Below are 14,789 nucleotides of genomic sequence, written 5' to 3' on the forward strand. Positions count from 1 at the left end.
GCACGATGGAGATCGCTACAAAATAAATCTACTCTAGAAAAACGAAATGAAATCGCTGAACAATTATCCGGTAGCTAAAGCTCAACTGCTATCGCTACAAAAACTGCTCAGAAAAGACCCTGAAACCATGCAATTTCATGAGAAATCGCTTACTACTGACCTGGAAAGTAACTACGTCAAGCCCGTTACTTTCCAATACCCACAACCTGAATTCCTTTGGTACCTCCCACATCACACTGTAACTAATCCAAACAAACCCGGGAAGGTACGCAGAGTGGCCAACGCTGCCTCAACGTACAAAGGCGTCTCGGTGAACTCTTGCCTCGAAACTGGACCTGACCTCCTGAACAATGTTTGGACTTCTACTACGATTCCGGGAAAAACCTCTGGCTGTATCGGCGGATATTAAAGGTATGTTTATGCAAATAGGTATTAAAGATGAAGATCAAAATGCGCTTCGCTTCCTTTGGCCTACCAAAAATGGTATCAAACAATACCAATACACGCGACTTATCTTTGGTGCAAAATGCTCACCATCCATTGCCATCTTCGCGCTTCATCAAACAGCTGCCGATTACTGTGTAACCAAACCCATTATTGCTCAACTGCTTCACAAAATCTTTTACATGGACGACTTTTTTCACTCGTTCAACACCACACACAAGGCTAGAGACTCTACTACGCAACTAAAGTCCTCTCTAAGACAGGGGGGATTCAACCTAACTAAGTTCGTATCTAACACTAATGACGCGATCTATTCCATTGATGGAGGCGAAGTTTCTACTAATGCTACAATGCATCGTGTTCTGGGTGCCAAATGGGACACAACTGACATTACGATATTCGTGCAACCAACAACCAAGCTAACTAATACTACATCATCTACACTCCGAACAGTTCTCTCTACAGTAGCAAGGGTTTTCGACCCCTCAGGCATCCTAGCGCCGTGGGTCATAAAACTCAAAATTCTTCTGCAAAATGTGTGGAAGTCTGGTATCTCTTGGGACGAAACCGTGCTCAGAGACTTTGTTCCGATAATTGACAAATGGGTCGACCAATGCAAACAAGTACCCCCTGTTAGGCTGCCGCGCTTACTTGGACCACAGCTGTCACCTAGTGATATACAGCTTAATGTTTTCTGCGACGCGTCGCAAGACGCAATGGCTACGTGTATCTACTTCCGAACTGCTTGTAGCTCTGGCATACACGCTACTTTTTTGATTGGCAGAACAAAGGTAGCACCACTGAACCAAGAGAGCATTCCTAAACTGGAATTACAAGCCGCCCTTATGGGTGCTCGGCTATGCAAGTTCGCTACTGATGAAATGCGATTAAAGCCCCACTCCACTCACTTTTGGACGGATAGCACTACTATTTTGTCCTGGATCGCTTCACTTGGTAAACTGAAAACTTACTGCGCAAACAGAGTTGGTGAAATACTTACTTTATGCAAAGCCGAACAATGGAAACATATCCCTGGCACACTCAACCCAGCAGACAGTGCTACACGGGGAATTGAACTTAAAGACGTAGCAAAGCTCTGGTTGGATGCACCACAATTTCTACTCAACAATGAGCCTATTTGGGGGATCAACGAAATAATGGAACAAAGTAATGCTACAACGGTTAGCCCCTCAACTACACCCTTAATCGATTCTTCCAGGTTTTCTGACTGGTTTCGATTAGTTCGGGTCACAGCTCGGGTTAATGTTTTTGTCGATACACTGAAGGAAACGGTAAACGTTCTACCACTATGGAAGACCTAGAAAAAGCTAAGCTCTTCCTTTTTCAACAATCCCAGCAAGAAACCTTTGGTGACACCTACAACCAACTACGAACCAAGCAACAAGTTGAAAACAAAGACAAACTGCAAGAGCTGTCACCTTTTCTACGACTACGAAACTCACCTTTACCGGACGCAACAAAGCATCAAATAATTCTTAACGCAAAGGACCCAGTTGTGCGCATGATGATCGAGAGCGCTCGTCGCCGCTGCATGCATCACGGCACTGAGTACATTCGCAACTACCTGCAACAAAGTTTTGTCATCTTTGGGCTCCGAAAAACACTCAGACAGATAAGACATAACTGCTTTCTCTGCAGAAGAATCCAAGGCAAAGGGCTACATCCACTCATGGCCGACTTGCCGCCAACTCGTTTCGACGATCCTTCTGACGACCCATTTCCGTTCAAAAACACAGGAATTGACTATATCGGGCCATTCTACATAGCAACAAAGGATACAACTGAAAAAAGCTATATTTGCCTCTTCACATGCCTCTCTACTCGCGCGGTTCACCTGGAATCGACAGAGAACCTTACTACGAACAACTGTATAACGGCAATTAGACGTTTCATGGCTAGGAGAGGCACACCTAAGCGTTTAATCTCCGACAACACTTCTTACTTCGTCGGCGCGCGTGAACAACTACGCTCAGAACAAATCAACTTCAACGAAACCACCCTAACTGAAACGCTACAAATCCACAATGTTGAATGGCGCCTAAATCCTCCGGCTGCCCCCCATTTTGGCGGCGTGTGGGAGCGACTCGTCTCATTGATAAAACGAGCATTCTTACTAAATCTTGGTTCTGATCGACTATCAAGAGATCTATTTGCTACTATCGTAGCCTAGACCGAGGCAATCCTCAACTCACGTCCGCTAACTCATGTCAGTAGTGACCTTGACGACGACCTTCCACTGACACCCAACCACTTCTTAATGGGTCGTCCATTCGTCTGCGCTCCAGCAGCAGCCTTCTACGAAGCATCTACCAGTAAACTGTCCAACAAGTCCTGGAAGCGAGCAAAAGATAGACTTGAGAGCTTCTGGAGGCGTCTACTTAAAGAGTACGCTCCGACTCTCATCAGAAGGACTAAATGGACGCAACCTGAGGAACCACTCGAAAAAGATGACCTCGTGTGGATACTTGAGGACTTTACACCACGAGGCATCTGGCCACTGGGTCGAGTGTTAGAAGTTTTTACCGGCTCGGATGGCATCGCGCGCTCGTGTAAACTGAAAACAGCCCTAGGTACTTTAACGAGACCAGCGGTAAAACTTGCCCTCGTATCCCCAAAAAAGAAGATTTAAGACCACTTTAAGTGTACTACAACAACAACAACAACAACAACAACAAAAACTTGTCTCAACTCCTTCCCCTTCGGTTCCAAATAAGATCTCCCTCCCCCGAGGATGTTCATGACATGAATTGTCTCACATTAATTATAGAAAAATGCGGTAAAATCTTTTAATAATAGCATGATTTGTTCCGAACTAATGAGTAATAAATTTGACTTCAACAAAGTGACTTTTAAGATATGATCATCAAATTGTTTTAAATAACAATTTTCTGGCATTTTCCCCTCAGAAAGAGCAAAAACATACTCTTCAACAGTTCCTCAGGCCAGGATTTTTCCCTCGGGCATCTTTCAACTATATTCTAAGTACTACAAAGAGTACAAATTTGATGTTTTATCAAACTGCAGATTGTTTTCTGCCTCTCATAATAGTCAACGGTACTGAAACTACTGAAAAACAGTTTTTTTTCGCTGTTTAGTTTGACTGTTCTTTCGGTAAGCCTTTACTTTTTTACCAGCGAAAAAAATTGCCCACCAAAACTGATGCCTACAAATACGCATTAATCAAGTATACGTGACTTTTTTCGGGACTGCTCTGCTGTTCTTTGATAAATCCGAAAAGAAGAAGCTAAAATAATGTTTTTATTAAAGGTGCAGTGCCAAAAGGTGCAGTGCAATTCTAACTATTAAAAGGTGCAGTGCCATTGATTAATACCTTTCATATTATATTACATGATTCGTCTGTTCGGTTTCGTATTGGTGATTAGTTGATTTTTGGTACAATCGTAATTCAATCAAAAAAGCGCTGAATAAACTTGAGTTTACAAAGCACTCAGCGAGCTAACTGAGCGGATCTCTTTAAGTATCCCCCCTTTGTTACCTAGTAACGGTACTTTTGCAAAAAGGGGGTAGCTATAGACGTCCCTCTCATAAATGATTTAATTAAGCATTCAAAATAGCGTCCAACAATGAACCTCGAATTGACTCTTTCTTGATTTATGTTCTTGGGGTATCTGCGAAAAGTTATTTTCATTGATTGATCACGCCAATCGGCGGTAGCTTTAGAGTGAGAGGATTTTGGACTTTTCCACTTAACCCCCCTTCAACACACGTAGGTTTCCTCCTTTTGTTTCATTTTGCATCCATTTTTCGCCGACCAACTTTTTTTCTCTAAATTTCTTTCCTTAGAGCAAAAGTTTTGCTCAAACCGTTTTTGTTAGTGTAAGGAGATTTTGTAGTTTCAAAATACTCAATCGAAAAAATCAGTCGACAGATAGCAACTTTTTCTTTGAAAATTAAATACAAAGTAATTGACTTTCGAAAAAAACCTGCCCCACATGCAACTCTAATTTGTACTTTTAGATAAATGGAAATGAATAATTAAATTCAAGAAAAAGAAAGTATATCAAAATTTCAAATAATTTACAGTGTCTTGTTAAACTTTACAAATGCTGTGCAATGGAATGGTGACCATAGTAAATAATTCAGGTTCAAAATCATTATCAACATGTTTTATAGCTTTCAAGAAATACCTAACCAATACAACGACTAACCGAAACTTCTAGTATTTAAAGTTTTAGAAACAAACTGGGCTCTTTTCCATTCGCCCCCCCCCCCACCCCCACCTTTCAAACTTTCTAGTTTTATAGTTATTTTACGTGTAATTATGGCTGAACGCGTAAAGTTACAATGTAAGGTATGGAGAACAAAACTGTTCAGAATTGTTAGTTTTTCACCATGCCAAGTTTCATAGCATTATGACGATGTTAAAATAGTTTATCAAAATTGAAATTCAAAGGTTGGAGTTGAGGGGGATGGAAAAGAGACAATAATAGTGGCAAAATGTTATTACATGTTTTAGTTAAGCATTCATTATCATTTATCGATCGGCTACTTAGCCGATAAAACCTGGGTAGACGCCCCTTGAGCCGAAAATAAAATTTTCATAAAAATTTTTACACCCAATCCGTTATCTGTTTTAGCTCTTCAAACGACGCAATACAAGATGAATAAGCCGTTAAAACATAGCCGATATCATTTAGTCAAAAAAACTTACTCAAAATCAGAATCGGTAAATTTACAAATAACAGAACGAATTTTAATCATAGTAAAAATTAATGAAATCAGAAGAAAATTCCATGCTTTGGAAATTCCAGAAAGAACTTCATTTATGCATATTGAAAAAATCAAGGCCTGGTCGGGATTAAACTCCAGACAATAAGATGCAACTGCACGCACTTCGCCACTATGCCAAGTGCGAAAGTTCTACAAGTTTTGAGGTTCCAGAAAAAGCAAATTCAATTTCTTGGATTTGTATGATAAGTTGTTTCGGGAAAAACTCTCGCGAGTGAAACGAGTAACGAGATCGTAGCATTACTCATTTCTCTCACAAGTCGCACTGCGACGATAAAACGCAATGAACATGTTCGCTTACTAGGAATAAAGAGGTCATTATCTCATTTTAACTCAGAAACTGAATATTGAAATTCGCTCAACATTTTTATTGGAAAATAGATTAAGTATAATTTATTGCAAAACTGCCTTAGACTGGTTTGTATATTATCTTTGGAAATGCTTAAGATTTAGATCTGGTAATAATTGAGACGGCTCCTTCAATGAGTCAACATGATTTATTAGCCGAACTAAAAAACAAATTAACGCTACTTTGCAAGTTTTTCAAAGTTCGTTAAATCTGCTCAACTAGCGTGTCCTTATAGAAATGGTTCAGAATAGTTCATTTCAGCTTGAGTTTGCAGCTTCTACTGCTTTCATGGCCGCGTCGTCTAGTTCAAGGGCACTGATGATGTTGAGGTCACTGTTGTTCAGGATATGCATTGCTTCTTCTGCGTTTCGACCGACCAGACGCACTACCTATTGCAAAAGATGAAACATCAACCGAGAGTTACTACGAGTGGCAAAAAAATTGGAACAGACGACATCGATTCAAAGTCATCTATTATTTGTGAGTATTATTTACATGCAAATATGAGTTTTTAAGTGAACTTGAGATACACTTTCTGCCTAGAAAATTAGCTTCGGGTCATTGGCTTTTTATTTTCTTTTGTCTCTTTCAGCTGTCCACTTTTACCAACTCTTTAAAGAAAGCAGATTTAAATTATCCGAACAAAACTAACAAAATTTGAAACTTCAAAGACTTTTTTCTCAAACTGGGTTCAAGATTAGACATAGAGTCAGGAGAACAAAAGTTTCTCAGAATTTCACCAAAATATTATGGTGTAATTTATAGTGCCACCAAAAATTTTCATAAACCAATATTTTTTGGTTGATAGCCAAAAAAAGTCATTTTTACTAAATAAAATCAAACCTTTGCTCAAAAACAAACTTCAAACGCTTTGCGCAATTTTGGAATTTTTCGGAGAAATTGTCGGGTTGTGTGAGAGGCTTCTTTTGTCATATTTTATCATTAATTAAATCGGTAACTTCAGCGTAATTCTTAATTAGCTAAAAAAACAAAATGACCCCTTTTTAGGGGGAAACTTGGCTGTGAATTTCGCACAATAAATTGCAGCATAATCATTCTGATGAAATTCTCAGTAACTTTTGTTCTCTTCACGTTTTGTTTAATACGGACCCAATTCGAGAAAAACGCGTTTGAATTTTCCAATATTGTTCGTTGTTTCCGGTTTATTTTGATCAGCACTGTATTTAATGCAAAATTGTTGGGAATATCGACGACCTTGAACAAATAATTGTTCAAATTGCGGCGGTTTCAGGTTATCAAAATGTTTGACAAGGTTTTTAGCTCAAATGAGTTAAAGAGTAGTTCCAGCCAACATAATGAGCAGTTTTACATTAACTGAGTTCATTGGGATTCTTTCAACGAAATGGATAATGCTAACAATTTGGCACTTACTATATTTAACAAGTTTTATCGGTACAAAATTTTTGATAGTGTTAAGTCCTTAGTAACCTTAATTTGCTCAAAGAGATACCACTCGACATATTGAATCCTTGATAACAATTCTTGAAGAAATTCAACATATTAACGCGTTTAGAATATATCGACTTATATATGTTGTTAAAAGTTAACTTTTTGTTCTGATTATTCAATTTAACATTCGAACTAGCTGTTCACGTAAGTTTCACTTCAGGTTTTAAATTTGACTTAGGACTCCATTCTTTTAAGCAGAGGCGAAGCTGAGCCTCACACCACTTGCAATAAAAACAATAAGAGGATAAAAGCACCATATCGCTCACAAACTAGCAAAAAGAACTACGAACGATGTTACAATTGAAGGAACTGGAAAAATGAAAAATCAATCTAAATTTTATACAAAATTTTTTATAAAAAGGTCTTGGTGGGTTCAAAAAATTGGTCCCAGAGTCTAGATATCAAAATTACTACCCGAAATTTTTAGGAAAATAGGTACGTGAGCTGACAGAATTAAAACCGAAAGCCAATAAGCTGAAACGCAACCAAAAGTTTTCGGCTACAAAACCATATTGGAAAAAATTGTATACGACGACCATATTGGGTCCATGATAGCTATGTAAGTAGTCTATGCAAACTGGACTACACAATTCAAAAACTAAAACGACAGCTTACGCCGACAACCATTAAGCCGAAATATCATCAACAAAAAATTAATACCGAAACTCAATAATTATACATACAATAATTTGAACTCTAAATATAGCATGGACCAGTTGTAACTAGTCGCCAGTAGTTAAATTTAAAATTCATAAAATGAACATGTCAACAAATGATGTTATCCTTTGTAAGAAAAAATATACACAGGAAAGCGAAAGAACCCTTTGAAAACCTTTGCAGACGACCATCGAAAAGTATGCATTGAGTTCGATTGCAATTTGAGCACTACCGCTGAGTCAAAAAATTTAATTATTGAATATCAACCGAAACTTTCAGAAAACTTGAGATATTTCTTCGTGTTCAATAAACATACGGAGGAGATCAGTAGAGCGTGAAATAATGGATGCGAAAAATTTGTAAAATTTTATACTTTTTTAGAGTGGATAAATCAACCGAAGTATACATCTGCCAAAATGAGCATTTAAACCAAGAATTTAAAATGAATATTTAAACCAAGGGTAAATTTAGAATTTTCTCGAATGGGGACCGCAGATTTTAAAAATTTTTAGAACCTTTTTTAGGTCGACGAAATTGATTTTCCTCATTTCTCCAGAAACACTATAAAATTTTCTGCACTACTTGGAAGATAAGCAAATTGATAATTTTTGTAACAGCTACATAACTATTGTGTAATCGCATTGTTTTTTCTTCGTTTTATACTTCGGCTGGTTTATATTCCTCCATTTTTGAAATGTAGCAAAATTAGGATATCGATTTTTAAAAGCTTCAAAAACAGACTTAACTAGGCTTCGAAATCAAGATACACGAAAATAAGCCATAAAATGAAAAAAAAAACGTAACGGTTTTTTAATGTGTTTGTGGCACACACCAACAAAAACTCGTCAGTATTCTAACTTCAATTTCTCGTTACTTGCAACCTTGCATCAGGGGCGGATTTAAGACTTTTTCGAAATGCAGGCGAATTTTTGAAAATGTTAGGTCGGCCAAAATGAAAAAAAAAGCCAAAAAAGGCGTTGACGAAAACAAATCGCGTTTTTCGGTGCGCGCGTTTCTCCCTCGAAACACTTATATATTGGCTTCCAAGACGCCTTAAGAAAAGCTTTGAAATCGGTCAGCCAAAAATGAATGCCATAAAATAGTACAAAAGGTGGCCATTTAAGTCATCAGCCCCACCCCTACTACTTGCATTTAAGCAAACAACACTTCATTTTCGTTCCACTTAAAACAATCTTTTTTTGCTAGAGCTTTTGAAAATTTAAGCATGTAAATTACACTAGGCTTTCAAAGTAATGTATTAAATCAAGCGCACTGCTACTAAAACCAAATTAGCTTTCTAAAATGAACAAATTTGTTTTCAACATGGTGAATAACACTGAAAACATACATTGATTTATTACATAACGTTTCAGACGTCATGTAATAGTGTTTATTTTTCATTATATGTTTATTTTTCAGCCAACCCAGTTAGAAACCCAAAAAAAACTTGCATGTCGACCATTTGCTTTACAATATGCAAGTTAAGTCATAGCATAGTCAAGCTTAAATGATTAAGCAGCGAGTTAGGCCTCTGGCTGTTTAACTTTAAAAACATTGGGCTCTTTTCCAGTCTCCTTCTTTGATTTTTTTTTCTGAAATTCAATATATGAAAATCTTTTTAAATGACTTTTCATGTCATAAACTGCATTAAAACGTGTAAGCGTGAACAGGTAAGCAAACTTTTACAAAATTTCTTACATACAAATTGCCGTGTGAACAATTTTGGAACCGTTTTTTTTTTCTGTTAATTTACGAAACTGGAAAAGAGCCTAACATTGAAACTATCGTGTGGTTACCAGTGGCATTTTAAGTCCGAGGGAGTGGGCGCTCTCTATGAGTCCCTCGGCCACAACCACCGAGTCCACGATGCCTGCGAAGATGTTCACGAACACTGTCTTCACCTTCTCGTCCATCGCCATGATTTTGAACGCCTCCAGAACCTAAGCGAAACAGATAGGAATTCCTTTAATAGAACAGCAATCACTGAAACAAGAGGCGTTCAAATTTAATTGCAAGAACTGACCAAACAAAAAAACATGAATCTGCTTAGTGATTATTACATACTGAAAACTTTTTAGGTTCAACACTAAACATTGTTCTCAAATGCTGTTTCAATGAAAGAAAAACAACAACAGAATGAGCAGTTCGATAGCGTTTCCTGTAGGTGTTAAATGTTTATTTAAAAAATATGGACATCATCTAACTGTCCATTATATTACAATCAAAAAGGTTTGAAATTTGAATTAATTTACCGCACAATACAAAACAGGGTTTAGACATCATCTTACCTGTTGTTGGGTGACACTGCCTCCGACGTCCAGAAAATTGGCCGGCTCTCCCCCGTGTAGTTTGATGATGTCCATAGTGGCCATAGCCAGTCCAGCCCCATTGACCACACAAGCTATGTTCCCATCCATGCTGATGTAGTTCAGCTTGGCTTCTTGTGCTGCTACCTTAACAGAACAGAAGGGAAACTTGGGGATAAGGGCGTCCATGACAGTTTTGCTCTGACGGGTGACGTGGTGGGGAGGGGGGCTACGAGGGTAAAGAGCCGATGATGAGGGAAGCGCGGTCTAGGCGCTAAGCGGGGTTTAAGAGCGAAACTTGGCTGAGACAGCACTTCAGCAAATTCTGTTTTCCACATTTTAACCTTTGCCAATGAATGATCAATGAAATCAAGAAAATCGAAAACAGACTGATTATATTTTGTAATATTTTCATAGGAAAAATTTATGATCTTAGAGCTCTTTGAACTTCAAGAATCTTTTACGATTGATACTTTTGATATATCTCATCAAATTTGAAAACAATAGATCAAAAGATATGTTTTTTCATTCCACTGGTAAAATTAAACTAGAGTTAACAGACAGCTTGAAAAGAGTCAATGAACGCAAGAAAACAGAAAAAATATGGAATTAATTTTTGAAAAAAACTCAACTTCCGAATTTCAAGAAAAAAATAGATGTCCGTAAAGCTCGTTGAAATCATTTCAAAAAGCTTTACGGACATCTAATATTTCTTCAGTTGAGATTTCGAAATTTGATTTTTTTTCATAAAGTAATTTTACTTCAGTCACAATTTTACTTTTTGGCGGTTTGACTTTGAATTTCTGTTTCACTTCACTTCATTTCCTTTGTTAAAAGGAAAGCAAACCCACTATCAAACTGCAAAAGTGTTAAGGTCACGAAAAACATGATCGACTTCTAGTTTCTAAAGTGGAATTTAAATATCAGGTTTCCCAGCGAGATAAAAAAATTTACCTATTGATTCAGTATTCTCAAATTGTGTTAATTTTACCGAAAAGGTGTCAATCTTAAATTGTTCCAGAATTTCAATGAAATTCTAGAACAATTCAAGCTTGACAACTTTTTGGTGAAACTAAACCAATTTGAGAAAACTGAATCAAATGGTAAAAAAAAATTTCAGTGGGACATCTGAAAGTTAAATTCCACTTCCGTAACAACAGTGCTGATTCAAATTAACCGGACAAAACGCGTTAAACTTGAAATTTAAAACCCGTTTTTCTCAAATTGGGTTGGGTTTAGACGAAAACTTATGAATACAAAACTTGCTTAAAATTTTAGCAGAATTAATATGGTGTAATTGTTTTTCGCAAAATTCGGGCCCAAAATTTTACCCCAAAAATGGGTCATTTTGGCTTTTCTTAGTTAATCAAAAATAACGCCCAAAATACCCAGTCGATCACAGACATAATTATATCAAAGGGAGCCTCTTACGTAGCCCAATTATGACTGTGATCGACTGGGTATTTTCGGCGTAATTTTTGATTAACTAAGAAAAGCCAAAATGATCCATTTTTGGGGTAAAATTTCGGGCCCGAATTTCGCAAAACAAATTACACCATATTAATTCTGCTAAAATTTTAAGCAAGTTTTGTCTTCATAAGATTTCACCTAAACTCAACCCAATTTGAGAAAAACGCGTTTTAAATTTCAAGTTTAACGCGTTTTGTCCGGTTAATTTAAATCAGCACTGTAGAAGTTGATCACGTTTTTCGTGAACTTTACACTTTTGAGCTACGTTCATCAACTCTTCAAAAAAAAAACAATTGTCATTCATGTACTTTTTCCGCTATTTCCTTCTTCTAAAATAAGAGCGTAAATTGTCTTCCTTAAAGCAAAGTAATTTGAATTTTGAAAAGAAATCAAAACTGAAATCAAAACTACATCTACAAAAAAGAAAATATCATGGATTAAATAAAGGTATTCAATTCGTTCACTGCCAGCTAAAACTATACGAGATCCACTGAGTGAGTTTTACCTCTTTCTCGTCGGTTAGACTTTTGTCGTCTAATGAAAACACTTCCTTCTGCCTGAACTCAGCGTTGTCGTCGAAGTTGATCTTGGCATCAAACATCACTACTCGACCCTTGTCCGTTAGACCTAGAACAAAAAATAATTTAAAAATCTTTCCAACAACAATACACAAAATCACGGAAGCCAAATCAGAAACAGATTTTCTTTCTGTCCGTTTCATCATAGCTTTCTCAATAAAGTACAAAATAATATGCTTAAAGTTGAAATATACAAACTAAATAATCAGACTACAATCGCATGTTTTTATTGAGTCATCACAACAAAAATTTACATAAAAAAGAAAGCATCAGAAAAATGAAATTGCTAACAAACGTGCTCATAACAGACAATTCACATTTTATTCATATTGATTAAGAAATTGATTGCTCGATAAAAATCAGCCATTAATTGGCTTCATTAAAAAGTAAACAAAAATCAAATAATTCCATTTAATTGCAAGCGGCAAAACACTTATGAATATGAGCTTCCTGTATGCACCAAAGCTTAGAGTACAAGACCTTTAAGCGGAAAATTGTTTCATCGTTCCAACTCCACTGCAATGAACACGTATTTATCCGCTTGATTTATCCGCTAAAATATATTTTCTAAAACGCCCTCACCTTTTAGACTAATTAGCATGACTTAAATTCGGTTTTGTATTGCACAGGGCATATGAGTTGGCGTTTTAATTTACTATATTCAACAGGAAAAGCCGCCGAAATTTCACACAAAGAAACATCTTTAGAGTCATAATGTCAAAAAATCTACACATTTACAAAAAAATTTCATATTTATGTCTCGAACTATGTTCAATTTGAAGAAAACAATTCCGAGCTTTATATTAGCAATGAGAAAAAACTTACCGAACGGTAAAAAGGCAGACAAGGTTCGCAAGTGATATAAGCTACGAGTATATATTAAAAAATGTACCCGAAAATTTTTTGTCAGATACTTACGCAGCCCAGGTGCAATACCTCAAAGCATGGAGCTGCGATTCGAAACAAGTGACAATTAATTACAACTAATAGTCAGTTTTGCATGAATTAGATTAAGCTGCAAACAATGATTCATTCACACTATATCACTCCAATTGAAAATACCGGGGAACAAGAGCAAGTCTTGCCGGGGAAAAAATGACATTCGGAAAAACGTTCTAAACAGCTAGAAAAATGCATCCCATATTATAGAAATTATGCTCATCAATGCTTTCGTACTGAGCAATTTAAGTTTTCAGCTGTATACAATGTGAGCATATCCAGAACTAACTAAAAAATGAAGAAAAAAAAACTACATCTACAAAAATTTTTTAACATTTTTCTCGGCTGATGTTCAATTCCAAGAAAACAGCCACAAAACACAATCGCAAGAGTAAAATAAGCATTTAGCATCAGTTACCGAGCGGCCACCTTTCAAGCATTGAACCGAAAGAAAAACGAAAAAAGAACGTCCTGAAAGTTCGTATATTTCCAAGAAACAGTACGATTTCCAATTGTTTAAATTAGAAAAAATTCCATATATTGAAAACTAAGCCTAGAAAAAATTAACAGACAAACGATAGTCCGACTATTCAAAACTTCCAGAAAAGTGAAATAAATTGCATCAAAAAATAGAAAAGAGGGGCCAGAAGTGAAAAAAGGGGAAGGTGTTAAAATTTCATACTGAAAAAAGTTCGATTACTGATGTTTCCATAATAATAAAGCAAGTTCAATTTCTTTCAGATTTGTTAGAATGTTTATGGAAAAAGCCTTATTCCCAATTACAGGCAAAATAAGCCTATAAAATACGCTTTCGCAAATAATAATAACTACGCCATTATGAAAACTGTAGAAAGTAACCAGACCAAGTTACTTCTGACATAAAACGTTGGACTCAATTTACGCCTAATTAATTTAACTTCAATATATATTTTGTTTGACAAAATACTACGTCAATTTTCTCGCTGCCTATGAACGGGTAATTAACATCCATATACTCAATTCTAGTCAATAGAAAAAGGGACAAAACACAAAAATGTTTTTGGAAAGAATCACTTAAGTTTTAACATAGAGGCGAAGAGAAGGCCGCTTAGTCGGAAAACAACAAGGCTGCTTAGTGGGAAAAGTGAAAAAACTCAAAAATGTCGAAAAAAACTTACATATATCAAAAAGATTAAAGCCCATTTAAAAACACTGATAACACAAAAAATGTGAACCTTGCAGTCGAATAAATTCGAAAGACTTGAAAACTTATTTTAAAATATCAAATACCCTTCTCATTCAAAAACACACGCAAAAGAAAACTTGTTTCCACTCATCAAGCGAAGCAACATGAGGCCATTAGGCCAATTTAAAAGATTTGTTAGGCTAATAAGCCAAACAAAGGGAAAAAACGAAAAAAAAAATATATATATATACATTATCGAATCGATGTAACATTACAAACAATGTAATAAGTAAATTTCAAATACGACGGATATTGAAAAAACTAAAATGCTCAAAATATGCCAGTTGCAGTAATTCTAACAAAGGGGACCATGAGATAAGTCCTATTAACAGTTTTTTTTTTACCGGAAGAACAGTCTAGTACCCGGTTGCACCACACATGCTATCGCAAATTGATTATATTATAAATTGATTATAGTCTCATATGATCTTCATGAACAGCCTTAAAAAGCATTGGGAAGCCTTAACCGAGCAAAAACTAAGGCGACAAAAATTATATCGAACCCCATTTATAAAATTTGAGCTATAAATTTTTTAAAAAATTTTTACGAACCATCCCTTCTAAAACAAACACAATTTAAG

At 36.2% G+C, this 14,789-nt stretch overlaps 1 protein-coding gene across 1 annotated transcript in view; it reads right to left on the reverse strand.

Moving 5' to 3' along the window:
- Nucleotides 1–4,871: 4,871 nt before the first annotated feature.
- LOC134840587 (succinate--CoA ligase [GDP-forming] subunit beta, mitochondrial-like) overlaps nucleotides 4,872–14,789 on the reverse strand; it is a 485,398-nt gene continuing 475,480 nt past the window's right edge. The window contains exons 4-7 of the mRNA XM_063856502.1: nucleotides 11,972–12,093; nucleotides 9,979–10,143; nucleotides 9,487–9,630; nucleotides 4,872–5,952 (exon numbers count right to left, since the gene is read on the reverse strand). Coding sequence (XP_063712572.1) covers nucleotides 5,821–5,952; nucleotides 9,487–9,630; nucleotides 9,979–10,143; nucleotides 11,972–12,093 — 563 coding nt within the window. The 3' untranslated portion in view covers nucleotides 4,872–5,820. The remainder of the gene's footprint in view (nucleotides 5,953–9,486; nucleotides 9,631–9,978; nucleotides 10,144–11,971; nucleotides 12,094–14,789) is intronic.

Source organism: Symsagittifera roscoffensis, chromosome 2 (genome assembly GCF_963678635.1).
Source record: "Symsagittifera roscoffensis chromosome 2, txSymRosc1.1, whole genome shotgun sequence".
NCBI classification, from domain to species: Eukaryota; Metazoa; Xenacoelomorpha; order Acoela; family Convolutidae; genus Symsagittifera; species Symsagittifera roscoffensis.